General features: G+C 35.4%; 1 protein-coding gene across 3 annotated transcripts; it reads right to left on the reverse strand.

Annotated features, from left to right (window-relative positions):
• Nucleotides 1–1,785: 1,785 nt before the first annotated feature.
• On the reverse strand, nt 1,786–18,494 carry LOC306887714 (WD and tetratricopeptide repeats protein 1-like). 3 transcript variants are annotated; one of them, XM_079445686.1, is made up of 17 exons: nt 18,256–18,494; nt 16,887–17,020; nt 15,631–15,714; nt 13,918–13,964; nt 13,729–13,840; nt 13,454–13,641; nt 11,997–12,179; nt 10,720–10,814; nt 9,362–9,477; nt 9,204–9,279; nt 7,980–8,064; nt 7,697–7,870; nt 5,392–5,627; nt 5,133–5,301; nt 3,782–3,974; nt 2,630–2,806; nt 1,786–2,529 (listed from the first exon to the last, which is right to left on the reverse strand). In XM_079445686.1, the coding sequence occupies exons 2-17, from the start codon at nt 16,950–16,952 to the stop codon at nt 2,503–2,505; spliced, it is 2,028 nt and encodes a 675-aa protein (XP_079301812.1). In that variant the 5' UTR covers nt 16,953–17,020; nt 18,256–18,494; the 3' UTR covers nt 1,786–2,502. The 3 variants fall into 3 exon arrangements, with proteins under 3 accessions (XP_079301812.1, XP_079301814.1, XP_079301813.1); XM_079445688.1 differs by having other exon boundaries at nt 2,474–2,806; nt 7,697–7,867; XM_079445687.1 differs by having other exon boundaries at nt 2,474–2,806.
• Nucleotides 18,495–19,493: the final 999 nt, after the last annotated feature.

Below are 19,493 nucleotides of genomic sequence, written 5' to 3' on the forward strand. Positions count from 1 at the left end.
CGTCTGCACTGGAATCCTCAGAGCAGCCAATCAGCTGCGAGAATCACGTCTGCACTGGAATCCTCAGAGCAGCCAATCAGCTGCGAGAATCACGTCTGCACTGGAATCCTCAGAGCTGCAATCTTGAGGCTATGCTGTAGATACAGTAAAATCAAAATAACATTTGTTCTACTTTATTTCCTACAGAAATCCATTGGTTGCATGGGTTGTTTTGTGTTCAATCATTCGTATGTTAAAAACAAACATATGACCAATGCATCACACGGTTTCTGTGGGTCTTAATCTTAATTCTCCCTTCCACAATAGGTCTTAAACTGGAGCAGATAGTCTTATATTCATAAAGTCATGGCATTAAATGTTGCATGCACTGCATAACAAAATAAAAAAGATATCTTGCTCAGTATTTCCATCTCATTTTTCAGTACAAATATCAAAACATTTACTTGAAGATGCGAAATGATCATATGAAGTCTTCTGAGAAACTGATCAAAATGAGTCTAACAAGAACGAATAACTTGTTTTCCCTTTAAATTAATGAGATTTGTCTAACCCCATTGAAAGATAATATTGTTTTGACCATTAATTAACTTATTATTTTGATCGATTTCTTGAAGATGTGAAAAGCAGAGGACCAGAAAAAACGATTCAATTGAGTGAGTCATTTATGCTGGAATCGCTCCAAACGATTCAAACTGATTCAGTTCAAGCGATTCTCTAGCAAAAACCAGATTAAAACAGCCATTCATTTTCAAATTTCGCCAGTAATGATTTTAAAAAGCACGTATATTGATGGGTGAAACTGAGCTTTTGAAAATGAGTTAAATCATTACATCACTTAATGATTCACTGATTCGAAGCACTCCAACCGGATCACGTCTTGCGAATAATTTAATGATTTAAGGCCTGTTCACACAAAGGATGATAAAGATATAGTTCTAAAAATCACACTACAACTATAACGATAAAGGCACAGAGAAACGATATCATAGGAATCACTTTCAGAACGACTTTTTTTTTCCAGCTGATGAACAATAAAAACACTGACAGCCAATCAGAATCAATCTTGCTGTAAGCAGCTCATGAATATAAAGCAGCTTAGAATAAACAGATGATATTGTCTATTAGTGTGGATGCTAATATAGTTATCTCTAAAGTTGTCGTTCTTGGTGTGAATGGGCAGTTAGATTGGGACTTCGGAGTGGGTTTGTGAGTCTTTTTTTCTGATTTCTTTTTATTAGCAGTACAAAACATCAAAGGCAGTAGGCCTAAAGTTATAAAAAGAAAGAATACACAAATACAAATCCCTTAAGAAAATGAACCGTGGTTTAACCGCTCTGGCGGGGCTGGGATAGACTATATTATCAGATATTAAGGCGATTATCGTTAGGATATTTTTTATATAATGTCCAGCCCTAGAAGGTACTTTATAAGTTATTATTCTACTGTCAAGATTATTATAGGTAATTGAAACTTAAAAATTCTTTACTTGGTCTTAAATTGAAATTCATGAAACCAGCAGAAATGTTAGATTTTAAAATTAAGAAGTAAATAATATTTTAAAAAATCCACACACATTATATTTGTAAATAAATTAATTTTATTTGAGACAGATCGGAAAATAGAGTGGCTGTGCGTTCAGCGCTTCCGATGGCTCTACGTCTGAAATTAGATCAATCTAGTTTGTCTCCATAATTACTGCGTTTATAAAGCCATGCTGTTGATGAGAAATATATCATGTTTTCCTCTGAAAAACCCCACCAATGATCATGACAGCAACGACAGAGCTGCTGCAGAACTTGAAGTCATTTATTTTTTTTAAACGTTGCACTAAACTGTACTGAAATCCCAAAATTAAATGAACACAGTGAAACAAACACACATATCCCAAAATAGACCCGATTCTAGTTTCTTTTTACTGCTGTTAAATCTCTTCTTCTCATAGCAAACTGTGAAAAATCTCTCTCCGTGACTTTATTCCTCTCTTCTCAGGTTCATCGATGAAGATAAAAGGGCAACAGTCAGACGTCCTGCTCGTGCCGATGAAGGAGGTAAAAAAATAATAAATCCCCTTCAAAACATCATCAATAACAACAAACATTTTCAGTCCCAGCAAAACCGACTTGATGAACGTTCACAATGCAAGTCTGGGTCGAACAGAAACACTGTTTATTTCTCCAGAATAAATTCCAAATGAAAGTGCTGCAGACCTATAAACATATTTCTATGAACAATAACACTCATTTTCTGTCCTCTGGTGCTCAAAGATCAAGTTCATTCGGAAAAGAAACAAAACGAGACAAAATCATGTCCAAAAGCAAGCCCCGCATTAGAAAGACCCAAGCGCTGCAGGACTTTGGAAACAAGCTTTAACCTGACGGCACGCCAAATGTGTTGCGGATATTGATTTATAGGTGCTTTGACTTCGCTTGGATTGTGCGAGGGAAACTCACGGAGGAAAGTTGGGTTTCTCGCTTCCATCTGCATAGTGCGGAGCAGCAGCATTCATTCACTCAGCGTCGTGTTGAAGAACTGAAATCACAAAGTAAATATTTAAGGTGCTTCGCTCTCTTGTCGAAGGCGGGACGTGGAGACAGAAGACTGCGGTGTTCTAGCTGGAGCGGCACTGAACCTGGCTGTCTGAGCTCTCTTCATCATCTGAGCCCTCGGTGCCTCGGTTGCTCAGACTCGTGATGCGGTAGCCCATGTTTAGCAGCATCACCTCCAGCGGATCTGCATTCATGCGCCTCTGGTTGGCTTGAGCCGCGCTATCCATGTCCTCCACAACACGACAGTTCTCGTTCTCCGACTGGTGATCAGAGAGAAAACAGGTTACGTTTGGTGCAATCAACTCGCCCTAAAGATATGCCATCTGAGATCAGGATGAGTTTGTTTCTTCATCAGGTTTGTATAAATGTGTCTCTTTTGCACATTTAATTGCCTACAGGGATATATTCACTATTTTTGTTTTTGTTGTAATTTGCACATTGGACAACACTGAGGAGGATGTGGAATAACAATTTTGTAAAAACAAGATTCAAATGATTTTATTAAATTTTTTTTTAGCATTTATGGATTTTTTTAATTTGATTAATCAAATAAATAATCCCACAGATTAACCAGCCCTAGTTGCAGCCCTAGTTCAGTGCATCAAATCAAACAGAATGAATTACGAAATTGAATACTGAAATGAAAACCAGTGAATCGTGAGTCAGTGAGTCCGTGAGTCAGTGAATCGTGAGTCAGTAAGTCGGTGAATCGTGAGTCAGTAAGTCCGTGAGTCGGTGAATCGTGAGTCGGTGAATAGCGAGTCGGTGAATAGCGAGTCGGTGAATCGCGAGTCGGTGAATCGCGAGTCGGTGAATCGCGAGTCAGTAAGTCCGTGAGTCAGTAAGTCCGTGAGTCAGTAAGTCCGTGAGTCGGTGAATCGCGAGTCGGTGAATCGTGAGTCAGTAAGTCCGTGAGTCAGTAAGTCCGTGAGTCAGTAAGTCCGTGAGTCAGTAAGTCCGTGAGTCAGTAAGTCCGTGAGTCAGTAAGTCCGTGAGTCAGTAAGTCCGTGAGTCAGTAAGTCCGTGAGTCAGTAAGTCCGTGAGTCAGTAAGTCCGTGAGTCAGTAAGTCCGTGAGTCGGTGAATTGTGAGTCGGTGAATCGTGAGTCAGTGAATGAATCGTGAGTCAGTGAATGAATCGTGAGTCAGTGAATGAATCGTGAGTCAGTGAATGAATCGTGAGTCGGTGAATGAATCGTGAGTCGGTGAATCGTGAGTCGGTGAGTCGGTTCGTACCTCCGGTCTGGGGTTCCAGATCCGCACCACGGGGTCGATGCCGCTGGTGGCCAGGAAGCAGTAGCTGGGATGCGGCTGCAGACAGTTCACTATAGACTCGTCCCCCTGTAAGATCCGCACCAGGTTCGTTGTCTCTTTCTCCCAGATGAAGAACGAGCCGTCATCTGAACCGCTCACAATGTACTGGCCTTTACTGCAGAGAGACAATCAAACGAATCAAGTGCTGCGGTCTCATACTCCTTTAGAAACACATACGACATTCATTATATGTGGATACCAGACATTATTTACATTTATATTAAAGAGGGAATCCACCACTGACAACATGGGCTTTTAATAAAAATAGACTGTCTATGCAGTAGAAACATTTTGAAATCTGAAAAAAGGCTGTGGCGTTTCCTTTTGCCCAAAACTTCAACACCGATAATGCACTTTTAATTTTGCCTGTTTATCTGTTGATCTGACAGTTTACAAAAATACAAATCCTCGATCTTTAGTTTTAATTAAAAACTGTTTTGCATAACACGGCGACTTTTGCTGGCAAATAATCAGGGATCTCTGGATGCAGGTCTCACAGAGAAAGTGTACCAATATTGTAAGAATACAAAGCTGGTTGAAAACTGGTCAACTTACTCTTTAATGCATTTGGCAGACGTTTTTATTCAAAGCAACTTACAATGCATTCAAGCTTTTATCAGTCATGCATTCCCTGGGAGTCGAACCCATGACCCTGGCGTTGCTTGTGCCATTACTCTACTGTTCGAACTACAGGAATGCATTACTTTAACTAAAGAACCATTTTTGACATGTAGATTCTGAATGCTCCATATAAAAAGAAAAATACGGTAAAAATTTGTGTAGTTTTTGTGTGCATAATATATGGGTGTGTACTGTGTATATTTATTATGTATATATGAATACAAATATATGTATATATTTTTGAAAAATATGTTATGTTTATATGTTAAATTTATTTATATAAAATATAATATAAATATATACATGTAAATATTTTCAAAATATATATTGTGTGTGTGTCTTTATATACACATAATAAATACACATAGTACACACCCATATATTATATAAACAAAATAACTTTTATTTTGGATGCGATTAATCACGATTAATCATTGCCCAGCACTAGTAAAAATGTAGTGCAAGTAATCAAGGTGTGCGGCTGAAGTTTAAATGAGAGATGCTATTAAAACACCTCTGAAACATGAAACTGGTCTTTCTTCAGGAAACAATAAAAATGCATTAAACTCATTACAATATTATTAATAACATATCCTAAATATATCAGCCAGACCTGATTCATTATAAGGGAATAATGTGTCAGTAAACTGACCTTCCGAAGAAGTTGGCTTCTTTAATATCAGTGGTGGTGTTGCAGTGGCCACAGTAGCGATGCTTGTAGTCGAAGCTTCGCTCTCTCAGCACCATCTCGTCCTCCGAGATGGACTCCTTCCGGCTGAAGTTATGGAAACGGATGGAGCTGTTCCCCTTCTTGTCGTCAGCTGGATGCATGAAAAATAATATGCAGAGAGTCCTGATTATTCAAATGCATGCACAAAATTTTTTTATCCAAGATCCAAGACTGAACCTACAGGACTCTGTTTTTGAGAAGAGGGCCGCCTTGATGTCTTTGTCGAGGGCATCGCATGCACTGCTGTGCGCCTGCTCTGGAAACTTGCCCTTGAAGTCATCTAGACACTCCAGAGCCTCGGCCACGTACTTGAGCTCAAACAGGCAGCGCACTAAGCGGAAGTGTGCCTTCAGATGGCCCGGGTTCAGAGACAAGGCCTTCAGACAGTCGCGCAGCGCATCATAGTGATCACCATCCCTGACAAACACCAGAGCAAACCATGCACTTCACATTAAAACACTGAGTAAGGCAAGACACTACAGGGAAAAATCTTTTTTGTTCATGCACTGCTCAATTTTGGGCTTTTCATTGTGCTTGGCTTCAGACTAGAGGAATGAAAACAGCCAAAATACGCATTTAAGTGTTTATAGAGCGCATTAGTCCCGCCCACATTTTCAGCAGCAATATTTTCCCACTCATTTTTCCCCATAGGGATTTAAAAAAAACTAAAAGTCAAACCAACCAACTGCGAGGACAATGACAACATTATGAACTTTGATTTTAAAGGGATAGTTCACCCAGAAATGAAAATGTGATGTTTATCTGCTAACCCCCAGGGCATCCCAGATGACTTTGTTTCTTCAGTAGCCGTGAGTCCCATTGACTGCCATTATATGACTGAGAGACTGCAACGGTTTGAGTTAAAAATCTTCGTTTGTGTTCTACTGAAGAAACAAAGTCACCTACATCTTGGATGCCCTGGGGGTAAGCAGATAAACACCACATTTTCATTTCTGGGTGAACTATCCCTTTAAGGCCCAAAATTCAAAACTGATACAACACTGTACTTAACAGCTTTATTGAGGGAAAGAACAACAATAACATGAAGCACAGTGAAAGACATGCTCAAATTAAAAATGATGGAGAAATATTAAAACTATTTAAAGTTGTTGGTTGTATCGATAGAAACAATATATTTTAAAGTTCTTTGCAAGTATTTTGAGAGCGATTATGTCATTCGCCGTGCTTCATGGGAGTGGGCGGAGCTAAAGAGCTCTGGACACACTTAGTGAATCTCTGATTGGTGGAATTTCTGTACATTTTATAGTTTTTCACCACAAATTCTGTTGTTAAACATGATTATTTTAAAAATACACTACCGGTCAAATGTTTTCGGACAAAGATTTTTAATGTTTTTTTAAAGAAGTCTCTTCTGCTCACCAAGCCTGCATTTATTTCATCCAAAGTACAGCAAAAACAGAAATATTTTTACCATTTAAAATAACTTTTCTATTTGAATACATTTTAAAATGTAATTTACTCTTTTAAAGCTGAATTTTGAGCATCGTCTTCAGTGTCACATGATCCTTCAGAAATCATTCTAATAATCTGATTTGCTGCTCAAGAAGCATTTATTATTATTATTATGATGTTGAAAACAGCGGAGTAGAATTTCGTCAGGTTTCTTTGATGAATAGAAAGCATTTATCTGAAGTAGAAATCTTCTGTAGAATCAAGAATTTCTTTATCATCACTTTTGATCAATTTAAAGCATCCTTGTTAAATAAAAGTATTAATCTCTAAAAGCTCAACAGCTTTCTATTTCAGATAAATGCTGATCTTTGGATCCTGAATAAAACATACTCAACTGTTTTAATTATTGATAATAATAATAATAATCAGAAATGTTTGTTGAGCAGTAAATCAGTATATCAGAATGATTTCTGAAGATCATGTGACACTGAAGACTGGAGTAATGATGCTGAAAATACAGCTGCAGATCACAGAAATAAATTACAGTTTAACACATATTCACATAGAAAACAGCTGCTTTAAATAGTAACAATATTTCACAATAATACTGCTTTTGCTATAGTTTGCATCAAATAAATGCAGGCTTGGTGAGCAGAAGAGACTTCTTTAAAAAACACTAAAAATCTTACTGTTCAAAAACTTTTGACTGGTAATGCAAGCTTAATTAATTTTGAACAGATGGGTTCAACAAACACAAATACAATCGATTAGCACAACACAACAGGTCTGCCTTCGAAGGTTTATTAACGGTTGCACCCAATTATGAATTTTGCACAATATTGAACCTTGTGCATATTTAGCCTCATTTGCACATTTTAACATATAATTTCATAAAACTTGACTTCATGTTCTGGTGAAATTAAATTCTACTCTATTCACCAGTAGTGTCATGCCTTAATGCACAAAAGGGTGTGATGCAGCTACACAAATATAAACGTGATGCATGCTGTTTCCAATGTTGAAATCATGACAATATGATGTTTTATTAACTGCATCGGAAGCGTTTATCGTACCACTTTCTCTTCATGTACGCAGCGGCGCGGTTTCCGTACAGCATGGCGTTGTGGCCGGCTTCATGGATGCCCAGACTGTAGAGCTGAATGGCTTGAGTCCACTGCTGGCGTGCGAACGCATCGTTAGCCTGCTGCTTGATCCTCTCCAGAGCAGGAGGAAGATCACTGGAGCTGCTGGAGATGCAAATACCACAGCTCACACTAGTCTCTGATGGTAATAACATCACACGAACGTGACAGAGACAGAATCAATGTTGGCATTACACACACAAATCAGTCTTACCTGGAAACTTTAGCCAGTTTGAGGCGGCTAGCAGGAAGATGAATCCCATTGGACACACCGTTGGTCGTCTTCCCATTTTGTACCTCTGCCATGAACAAAAATGAGTCAAGAGCACACGATTAGAAAGACGACTCCTCTTTGTCTCGTTATTTGTGAATTTGAGAGTGAGATCGGATGTTTTAGTAGCATCTCTCATTTAAACTTCAGTAGTAAAACGTTTTAGAGTTGGTAAGTTAAAGATGAAGTGATATATTTCTGTGAATCAAACCGTTTCATTTTCTCTGAATTGTGAGTTTATATTTCGCAATTCTGACTTTATATTAACTCGCAATTGTGAGAAAAAAAGTCAGAATCGTGAGATAAGAAGTCGCAATTACCTTTTTGCATTTAGTGGCGGAAACGGGCTTACTGCAACATTATTTTAGTATCATTGAGATGCTATAGTAAATTCTATTCATATTTTTATTAATAATAGCTAATAACTATCAATAATAGTTTTTATTTTACGTTTTAATTTTAATTTTAAAGTTTTAGTAACTTTGTTGTGTTTTTTTCATCTTTAGTTGTATTTTAGTACATCAAGTTAAACTAAAAGAAAATGAGAAATGTATTCTTGGCAGCTAGCTAAAATAAAAAAATAAACGTTTTTTTATATTTTATTCCAGTTAATGTTTTTGTATTGTATGTATTTATTGTTTCAAAAATGAATTATTTTTTATTTATTGTATTAATTTTGGTTTTAGTAAACTATAATAACCTTGCACTGCAAGATTTTAAACATTTTTAATCTACTTAGATATTTAGAACAAATTTAAATTAAATAATTAGTGCTGTCAAATGATTAATCGCATCCAAAATAAAAGTTTTTGTTTACATATTATGTATGTGTAAATGTTTTTTATTTATATTATATCTAAATAAATTTAACATATAAACATAACATTTTTCAAAAATTAATACATGAATGTGTTTGTATTTATATATATATATATAATAAATAATTCACAATACACATATTATGTAAACAAAAACGTTTATTTTGGATGCGATTAATCGTTTGACAGCACTAGAAATAAACTAATTATTTTTTTAAAACCTAAAATGTTTTTTTTTTTAGCTATATCGTTCATCCCTGTAATTATTATGATCCTAAATGCAGTAATATGACTGACTAATATATTTATAATAATAAAATCCGTTTCTACGACAGCATTCACATCTTACCCGATGACGTGTGGCATTTTTTGGGCAGCAGAAATGTGTACGGCCTCTGTTTGAACGTCAGATCAAATAAATAAACCTGCAAACAGGAAGCAGTATTGCGTAACTGCGCATCAAACATCTTTGGCAGCAGCTATCAGCAGCAAGCGTCACTAGTTTACCTGCTCTCCACCCATGTTCACCAGCAGCTCGGTGCCGTCAGGACTGAATGTGACGTAGGTGGCCACCAGAACTCGTAATCTGTTATTATAGTCAGGAAGCTTCACAGGTAAGTGACCTACAAACGGAGGGAAACATCTGTAAAACGTGTTTTTCCCAATAGAGACAGAGCCACGCCCACACACTGTAGGCCACGCCCACACAATCCAGCGCTCTCCATTGACTCTGTATTACTGGAAGCTGCCTCCTTGTCATTTCTGACTTATAACAAAAAACAGAACAATGTCTAAAAGCTGCTGTGTGACGAGGTGTACAGTAAACAAGCTAAAAAACTAGGGATCCACAACATTATCGGAATCGGCCGATAATGGCTTTAAATAGCCATTATCTTAGCATTACTATAGCAAAATAGCTTACATGAACAAAAAAAAAAATGACAAACATGACACTTAAATTAAATAATTTTATATATACTGATTTATTCATTAATGTATAATGTTTTTTTTTTTTAAATCAAATTATGAGCTCTAAAAGTCTTTGCTTTAGACCCTTTGCTTTAGACCACCTACAAATGTTAAATCATAAAATAAAATGTTAAGGTTACCACTGCATCTTTCTGAAAAAAAAAAAAAAAAAAAAAAAAAAAAAAACTTTATAAAATAACTTTATTATAGTTTATTTAATTCTAACAAACAAGTTCTTGTTTAAAAGTAACCAAAATTAAAAATAATTATATATCGGTATCGGCAAAATGAGTTGAAATTTATCGGCAAATCGGATATCGGCAAAAACCCAATATCGTGCATCCCTATAAAAAAACCCAGAACTATGTTTTAATAAGCTGTCGACCCCAAAAAACGAAACAAATTTCACGTTGGGCCATTCAGTTGGATCATTTCTCAAACAAAAAGAAGGTAAGGAAAAGGAGTACTGACATAGACCAATACAATTTAGTTTCTCTATATATCTCCTCCTCTCAGGTTCACATAGGCTGGTGAAATAATCCTTTAACATGGTTAAAATAATGAATGTTTCCTGCCGCCGATTACGTTTCCCTCCAGTGGGCGTAGTTCTCTATTTTTGGGTCCTTAATTTTTTGGGTTGACAGCTTTTACAAATGTAGTTGTGGGTTTTTTAGCTTGTTTACTGTACACCTCGTCACACAGCAGCTTTTAGACATTGTTCTGGTTTTTGTTATAAGTCAGAAATGACAAGGAGGCAGCTTCCCACAACACAAAGTCAATGGAGAGCGTTGGATTGTTTCGCCCCAGGTGGGCGTGGTTTACAGATTATGACGCATGTCGCTCTGTCTCTATGCAGAAGATGATCCATGAGAAACACAGCGATACTGTCGACAAACCTGCGACATAATACTGTCCAGCTCCATCTGGTATCGATTTCCGCTGGTCGCAAAACGTGTGAACGCCGGCTGAGGTACTCTGACTCATAGACTTCCTAGAAGAAGGTTGAGAAGAGCGTAACGTTACACACTAAAGAAAACAACCCTCACAATGATAAAAACATGGATGTAGAACTAAGATTTCTATGTATTGTATTTTTTGGAATATAAGTCACATCTAAAACGTGTCGCGACTTATAATATAAAACGTCCATAATCGCATCCAAAATAAAAGTTTTTGTTTACATAATATGTGTGTGTGGTGTGTATATTTATGTATATGTAAATACACATGCATTCAGCATATATTTAGAAAATATTTACATGTATATATTTATATTAATATAAATTATATCATATATAAGTATATTTAATATATAAACGTAACATTTTTCTTAAATATATACATTCATGTGTGAGTATTTATATATACATAATAAATATACACACTACACACACGTATATATTATGTAAACAAAAACTTTAATTTTGGATGCGATTAATCGCGATTAATCATTTGACAGCACTAAAAATAACTAAATTTAAAATGTATACAAATTATACAAACGTTTTAAAAAAAATTTAATATACACAGTAAAATTGCTCAAACTTCGACTAAAAATCTAAAAATAAAAATTAATAAAATAATAAACTATAATACTATCTCAGTGATATTAAAATAACGCAGTAGTTTCAGTTTCACTTTACATCAATTTTAGTCATTTATACTAATACATTTATAATAATGCTATAAAATTAATGTTCATTTTATACTTTTCATTCCTGTTTTGTTCCGAATACCCTTAAATTTAAAGGATTTGTTGTGGAGTGAGAAGAACTAAAATACATCATTATAGATTGTTTTAATCTCCAGTATTTTACATTATTTCTGAATTTAATAATAAAACAAGGCTTTATTCACCATTGCGATTCAGTAATGCAGCTCATTTTCAGAAAAATACAGTAACAATATTTCAAGCAATATTCCACTAAAAAATTAAAATTCTGAGAAAAAAAAAAATCTAAAATTGAAAAAGCACTAATAATCTTCCTCTCTGCCGCAGATAAGATTTTAATTGAACACAAGCGAATGAGATTTGAGATCTGCTGTGGACGGGAAAATTATTAACAAATAATGTCTGTCTGTTCATTTGAACAATAATAATCACCATAGACTTTTCTTGTATGGACATTCTGTGTTTATTAGTGAATTATTTCTTTAATAATACTGAAATCACCTGTGATTTTGGATCATTCTGATGTCGTAGAGCCGGACAAAGGGCCCGTTGGCTCCTACAGCCAAGTAGTTGTTGTCCCGAGGGTTAATGGCCAGACATTTAGCTTCCACGAGCTGCCCACAATACTCCGTCAGATCAATTAACACCTCAGATCGTTTACTGCTCTCTCTCAGATCATACTGCCTGATGGGAAAAACGACAGACGACAGACTTGAAAACGATTGAAAAGTGTCTCTATATGACAGAGGCTTGAATAGTAAGAGACTTGATGCCAGATACATTTTTCCATTTGTAATAATTGTTCACAATCAGACCAGAAACAGTCAATTTAAATAAGTGTAAAGGTGCACCATTTACCATTTTTGCAGCAAAATCCAGTCATTTCAATAGGAATCCACAAGATTGGGAATTTCATGTGAAATGCAGATTTTGCAGGAGAACTTTAGGTAAAAAAGCTCAATTTCTTTTTTTTTGCCTGCAAAATTTGGCTATTGCGATGGCACCTTATGTTTAAAAAGCACCAGTAAAGCTGTTTTAGCTGGTGTGTCCTCCACATGTCGGCTCTGGCGTTAATCAGGGACCTGCTGTGGATTTTTATGTCCACACATCATTCAGTGCCGGTGCATACGAGCCTGCAGCCAACAACATCTGGAGAGGCTCGAACAGAGTTTTCAAGGGCATACAAGCCATTCCCACGAGCCTCGTTAACCTCGAGGAGACGTATGACTGAACTTCTGCTGGAGGCTCGAGTCTGTTCCTTTGAGAGCGAGACTGAACACGACTAGACAGACGTCAGTGGCTTATAACCGCCCACTTAGTGTTAGTTCAGGAAATCTGATTGGAGCTTGAGATTTTTAGAAGTCCCGTTTGAGAGTTATTACTGTTATTAACTGAAACTAAAACCATCAAAAACATTTTATAAAATAAATAAATAAAATAAATGCTCACTGAAATAAAATATATAAAAACAACTCTTATTTGCTAAAAATAACTGTAATAAATGCAATAAAAACTATACAGACATATTAAGAACACAAAAAAACGTCAAAACAAAATGACTAAAACTTTCAAATTAAAATAATAAAAACTCAAAATATTTGTGCAATCTCAATTTTTTTTATTATATATATATATATATAAATTATAAACGTAATGAACAAAGATCTAAGACTTTTTCTATGTACACAAAAGGCCTATTTCTCTCAAATATTGTTCACAAATCTGTCTAAATCTGTGTTAGTGAGCACTTCTCCTTTGCCGAGATAATCCATCCACCTCACCCCACCTGATATGCCACACCTGTGAGGTGGATGGATTATCTTAAAAAGATTATAATATAAAAATATTTTTTTCTATCAATTCGCAACCCCTGCAGTTTCTCCACAAACCACCGGGGACAAACCCTGATTTGTGAGCAGAATGCATGATGTCTGAGACTGAGACTGAACTCTCCGTACCGGATGACCCCGTCCTCCGCCGCGCTCCAGAAGGTGTTGGGCCACATGGGAGCCGTCGCGATGCGTTTGACGCGGTTAGTGTGGTCTGAGAACATGTGAATGGTCTCCTTCACAGTCAGGTCGTGCACATGAACCTTGGTGTCGGCGGCTCCTGTGATTAAGATCCGGTCTCCGGAGTGAGGAAGGAACTGCAAACACACACGGTTCACGGATGAGAACACACATTCTGGCATGTTTACTAGATGCAGACTGAAAAACCTTGACATGGACTTCACCTTCACTGAGAAGATGTTGGCTGCATGTCCTGTGTGCATAGTGATGAGCTTGGTGTGTCGGAAGGGATCCCAGATGATGGCGTGCTGGTCATCCGAACCAGAGGCCAGGAGACTGGAAAGAACAAACCCAGTGAGTTTATGAAGAGACACGGAGACGTGAAGAACTCTGGGATTGAACACTGAACTTACTCTCCTCTCTCATTCCACTCCAGACAGTTGACGCAGCCAGAGTGACCCTGAAAACAGGGAGATTACAAAGTATGAGCAGTCCTGAGATATAATAGTCCTCTTCTCTATTCTAAAAAGAACATTTATTGAAACTAAAGTACAAAAATGACAAAGCAAAGTATCGTTACCTCACATGAGAGGGGGCATTTACATTCAAGTCCTAAAGATACAGCAGCAAAAACCGGTTGAGTTGTAGGCATGAATTGTCATGAATTATCTAAATTTAGACTATTTTTAGTGCAAAAATAATTTAAGATTATAAGTGGGCCTCAGAGAAAATAAATTAAGTAAAAAAAAAAAAAGTCTGCTATTACATTACAGACATTAAAAAGGGCAAAACATACATAACACAGGGTTATTATAGTAAACTGAAACTAAAATTAAAAATCACACAAAAAAAAACATTTTTGTTACTAGAAATAAAATGATTACCTGAAATATATTAAAAAAATACATAGTTTAGTAAAAACTACAAAAAAACTTCATGTCAAACTAAAAAAGCTAAATTAATATAAAAACATACACATGTATACTGTATATAGTAGGGTGTGTGTGTCATATATATATATTAGTGCTGTCAAGCGATTAAAACGATTATTAACTAATCGCAAATGTTTCTGAAAATTAATCGTGATTAATCCCACCTAACATTAAAGTTTTTAAATATACTTTTATATTGCAATAATTTCACATTCGATCTTCAAATTAATGTACAAACAACATTAAGACAGTATATTTTTAATATTTGTTTAATGGCATCTTTATTATTATGACTGAAGGCCAGTATCACTGATACAAATTAATACTAATTTCCCTATAAAAATGTGTCAATTTTGAATTCAATTCAAAATTGAGATTTCTACATCATCTGAAAGCTGAATAAATAATCTTTCCATTGATGTATGGTTTGTTATGATAGGACAATATTTGTCTGAGATACAACTATTAGAAAATCTGGAATCTGAGGGAGCAAAAAAATCTAAATATTGAGAAAATCTCCTTTAAAGTTGTTCAAATGAAGTTCTTAGCAATGCATATTACTAATCAAAAATGAAGTTTTGATATATTTACAGTAAGAAATTTACTAAATATCTTCATGGAACATGATCTTAATATCTTCATGATTTTTGGCATAAAAGAAAAATGGATAATTTTGACCCATACAATGTATTGTTGGCTATTGCTACGAATATACCCCAGAGACTTAAGACTTTTACTTTTAAATAAGCTACTCTTTTACTCTTACTCAAGTAGTTTTTTGGACAAGTACTTGTACTCTACTCATACTACATTTTCTGGAAGGTAATGGTACTTTTACTTGAGTATATATTTTCAGTACTTTTTCCACCACTGCTGTTTTGTCTGTACATGCACTATATATCGCTGTAAGTCATATGAATCATTTTCTTTATAATGGTTTTCAAGTCGAAACCATGCAATTTAGCGTGTTGCATTCATATTCTGGGCTCATCCGCTTGCTTGTATATAGTATGCATCATCTGTAAGGTGTACACTGAATTTGATCTGTTAATGCCACTTTACAAGTAATTTTGTACTCAGTACAAACCTGGTAAAATTAACTGGTGGGAAATGGAGGAAAACACTGTTTTGTTCCTATAAGTGTGTGACGAGACATGAAAACTATGAGTTAACACACAATCATTCATTAATCACCTGTAGTTCAGCTTCCAGCCCCAGACGCTTTATAAACGGGTCGGTCACATGATAGTGTCTCTGGAAGTCCAGAGCCCGGTTCTCCTGCACACACACACACGATATGAAAGCGTTACACACACTTGTGCTGCCGTTACACAGCAAAACTGGTGGGTTGTTGTGTTGTAGATTCTTCAGACGTTCTCCTTTAATGTTCATACGGGTTTGGAACAACAGGAGGGTGAGTGAACAATGACGCAAATGAACCATTCCTTTAAATATTTACACTTTATTTTGATAGTCCACTTTAGATATTCTACTAACAATCTGCAACTGCATGTCAACTAATTCTCATTATTTTGCTACTACATGTCTACTAACTCTCTGAGTATACTGTTAGGTTAGGGTTAGTAGAATAAATTGACATATACTTGCAAAGTTTCTCACAGTCAGTCTGTTGTGGAGCCATCAAAATAGTGTTAGAAGATATTAATCAGTCTACTAATGACTGCTAGTTGACATGTAGTTGCAAAGTTACTCACTGTTAGTAGAATGTCTAACGTGGACAAAATAAAGTGTTAGCTTACTTTCAAATGAACCAATTTAAATGGAATACAAATATTCTCAGATTATGTAATCCGTATAAAACATGCATACAGCAGCTCCACTACGCGGAGAAAACGAGTCGGTGTCACAGACTTCATCTCTTAAGACAAAAAACAAAGAAAGCACTAAACACTATATAAAATATTAACATGTTAATATTGCCTCCTTGCTGTTTTTCTCTGACACATTCATAATCATTACTTCTGCGCTGATGCAAGCTTTAAAAGTGTATATTTTTAAAATGTGATTGTTGGTACATTTTACCAGTATTTACCATACTTTCAAAACAATTGAAATAGGAATTTTTTTTATTAAAATAGGAAAAATATGCAATTCGAAAATAATTTAAGAAAAAAAAAATATATTCTCAACAAAATGCAAGATTTAGTTTTCAAAAAGCCTTTTTCCAAAAGGTACATACGGAAAAAGGGGGGTCGTCTTATAATCAGGGTCGTCCTATATTCGGTTCAATATGGTAAATGGTTTATTAATAAACGTGCAATTAGTCGACACATGCTTAAAATGAACGACTACTAGTGGACCAGAAAAATCTTTAGTTGAGGGCAGCCCTACATTTTGAATGAATGAGGCTTTTCCATTTGACAGGATATTCCGTGTCTGAAGTCTTTGACTACTGCTCTAAGATAAAGAGGTTTATGAACGCTGCTCACCCGGATCTGGCGGCGCAGGAGATCACTCGTGACGTTCCGCAGGGACATGGTCTCACAGCACGTCATCAGGCCGCCAAAGATCTGCAATCATCTGTGCAATCCAAGCCTCTCGGAGAGGCCGAGCTTCTGGAGCGCTGAACACAACAGCAGGTCATGTTGTTTTGGAGAAAAAGTTGAGGTTAGTTAGCAGTTAGTTCTCAATGCATATGTATAATAACTACAAGTTTGATTTTTTGAACAGTTTTTGTGTCAAGACACCACAGGCAAAGCATTTTTTCATGCATTTGTCAATTTTGAGATTTTTAATGCTATTTGGCTTTTCCCAAGCTTTTTTTTTTTCAGACTAGTGGAATAAAATATGCATTTTAGTGAAAAATACATCATTTCATTCTGTAGAGTTGCAATGCATATCTTTTCTCGCTTACATGCACCAAAATTAACATGAGCTTATAGTTGTTTACAGTATTTTTCTCAGTGATATTTTGCTTACATACCATGTCTTCAGACTACTGGAAAGAAAACATCCAAAATACACATTTAAAGGTTTATTTTATCTAACGTCTGTAGATTTAATTTCCAATCCGTATTAAAAATCTTCTCTTACACACCGCAAACTTTACACTTTTATTCCTCTCTATATTCTGAAGGCTTTTACTGAAGGTTTCATTCACACTCATTTATAGGACATTTTACTCCTAAAACATGGTTTGTTTGTCTGTTGACAGTATTTTCTGATTTATGCATTCACTCACTCATTCAAGAAAAAAAACGCATAACCTGATTGTATACAATATTCAGATTCCTGTTCTGGAAATCTATGCATATTTAACTAGATATTGGATTATTTACATATTTAAACAACATTTCAGAACATCTGTCAAACTAAAAATGTCTGCAATACTGTAATCAATAAGCTGGGGAAGTATGGTGAGATCTATTAGTTCATTTATACCCTGTTCACCTGCACTGGCTTTCCTTAAACATAACTTTTTATGAATTATTGAGGAATTATTAAAGCACTACACAGTATATGCGTATATAGTGATATCCACAATACGCTCTTTTTCAGTGTAGTTTACCAAGCAGGCCTTATACCTTTATAATCAGCCTTAATAAATGAGTTTACAGCACATAAATGTATTTATCTGAATTAAAATGTGATTAATCTGACTGTCAGCTGACTTGACGCGATCACCAAAACATAAACAATTAGCATTAGCCGACTAGCGACACCTCAAAACTACACATTCACACAAAACCAGACACTTCTGACAGCAGTCAGCAATTTACTGCTTATTACAGATTGTTTAAAGCAAGATTTGTTTAAAAATAAACACATATCGCTGAAGTGTGAGTAATATCGTTTTACCTCAGAGTCTGTCTGGCCTTTTCTCTGCGCAGCTCGGCAACGCGATATTTACGCTGAAAACCCAACTTTGCTTTCAGTATTCGATTTCAATGCTTTAACTAACCGCTGAAGAACGCCTACAGCTAGTAAAGGACTAGTTGTGATGAAGCATTGGTGAGATTTTGTAGCTAGATTACTGAGCAGCTTCCTCGACTGAGCGCTGACAGCGGGATGCCAGATCCGCGGAAACACCACACTCTGACGCGTTCGGCTTGATCTTATATTACAATCATTCCTTTTATATACAACACCAGGAAAAGCCTTTTAAACAGTACGATTCTTAATGTTTTTAAACAGTTCTCTTCTGCTCACCAAGCCTGCATTGATTTGATCCAAAATACAGCAAAGCAGTAATATTGTGAAATATTTTTACTATTTATAAAACATGTTTTCTGTGTGAATATCTGCTAAACTTTAATTTATTTCTGTGATTAAATCTGTATTTTCAGCATCATTACTCCAGTCTTCAGACATCATTCGAATATGCTGATTTGCTGCTCAATAAACATTATTATTATTATTATTATCATTATCAATATTTAAAACAATATTTAATATTTATTTTTCAGGATTCCTTGATAAATAGAAAGATCCAAAGATCAGCGTTTATCTGAAATAACAAGCTTTTGTAACATTATACACTACTATACCACTCAAAAGCTTGGAGTTGGTATAATTTATTTTTTTAAGGAAAGAAATGATAGAAATTAATACTTTTATTAAGCGAGCATGCTTTAAATTGATCAAAAGTGATGATAAAGTCATTTATAATGTCACAAAAGATTTCTTTTTCGGATAAATGCTGTTTTTAACTTTCTATTCATCAAAGAAACCTGAACAAATTCTACTCAGCTGTTTTCAATATTGATAATAATAATAATAATAAATGTTTTTTGAGCAGCAAATCAGAATATTAGTATTATTGACTGGAGTAATGATGCAGCTTTGAAATCACAGGAATAAATTATATTTTAAAATATATTCAACTAGAAAGCGGTTATTTTAAATAGTAAAAATATTTCACAGTATTACTGTTTTTGCTGTGTTTTGGATCAAATAAATGCAGGCTTGGTGATCAGAAGAGAATTCTTTAAAAAACATAAAAAATCTTACTGTTCAAAAACTTTTGACTGGTTTTGTATATTATTTTATTTCTTCATTTTATGTACATTATTTAATTACATGTATGCAATTGTGCT

This window comes from Barbus barbus (assembly GCF_936440315.1).
Source record: "Barbus barbus genome assembly, chromosome: 21".
Lineage (NCBI taxonomy): Eukaryota > Metazoa > Chordata > Actinopteri > Cypriniformes > Cyprinidae > Barbus > Barbus barbus.

What these genes read in the sequence shown, in the direction of transcription:
- LOC306887714 (XM_079445686.1), bottom strand. Translation starts at nt 16,952, where the DNA reads ATGACGTGCTGTGAGACCATGTCCCTGCGGAACGTCACGAGTGATCTC. An exon ending in AAACTGGCTAAAGTTTCCAG is followed by an intron (nt 7,871 to 7,979) that starts GTAAGACTGATT and finishes TTGCATCTCCAG; the next exon opens with CAGCTCCAGTGATCTTCCTC. An exon ending in CTTCTCAAAAACAGAGTCCT is followed by an intron (nt 5,302 to 5,391) that starts GTAGGTTCAGTC and finishes TCATGCATCCAG; the next exon opens with CTGACGACAAGAAGGGGAAC.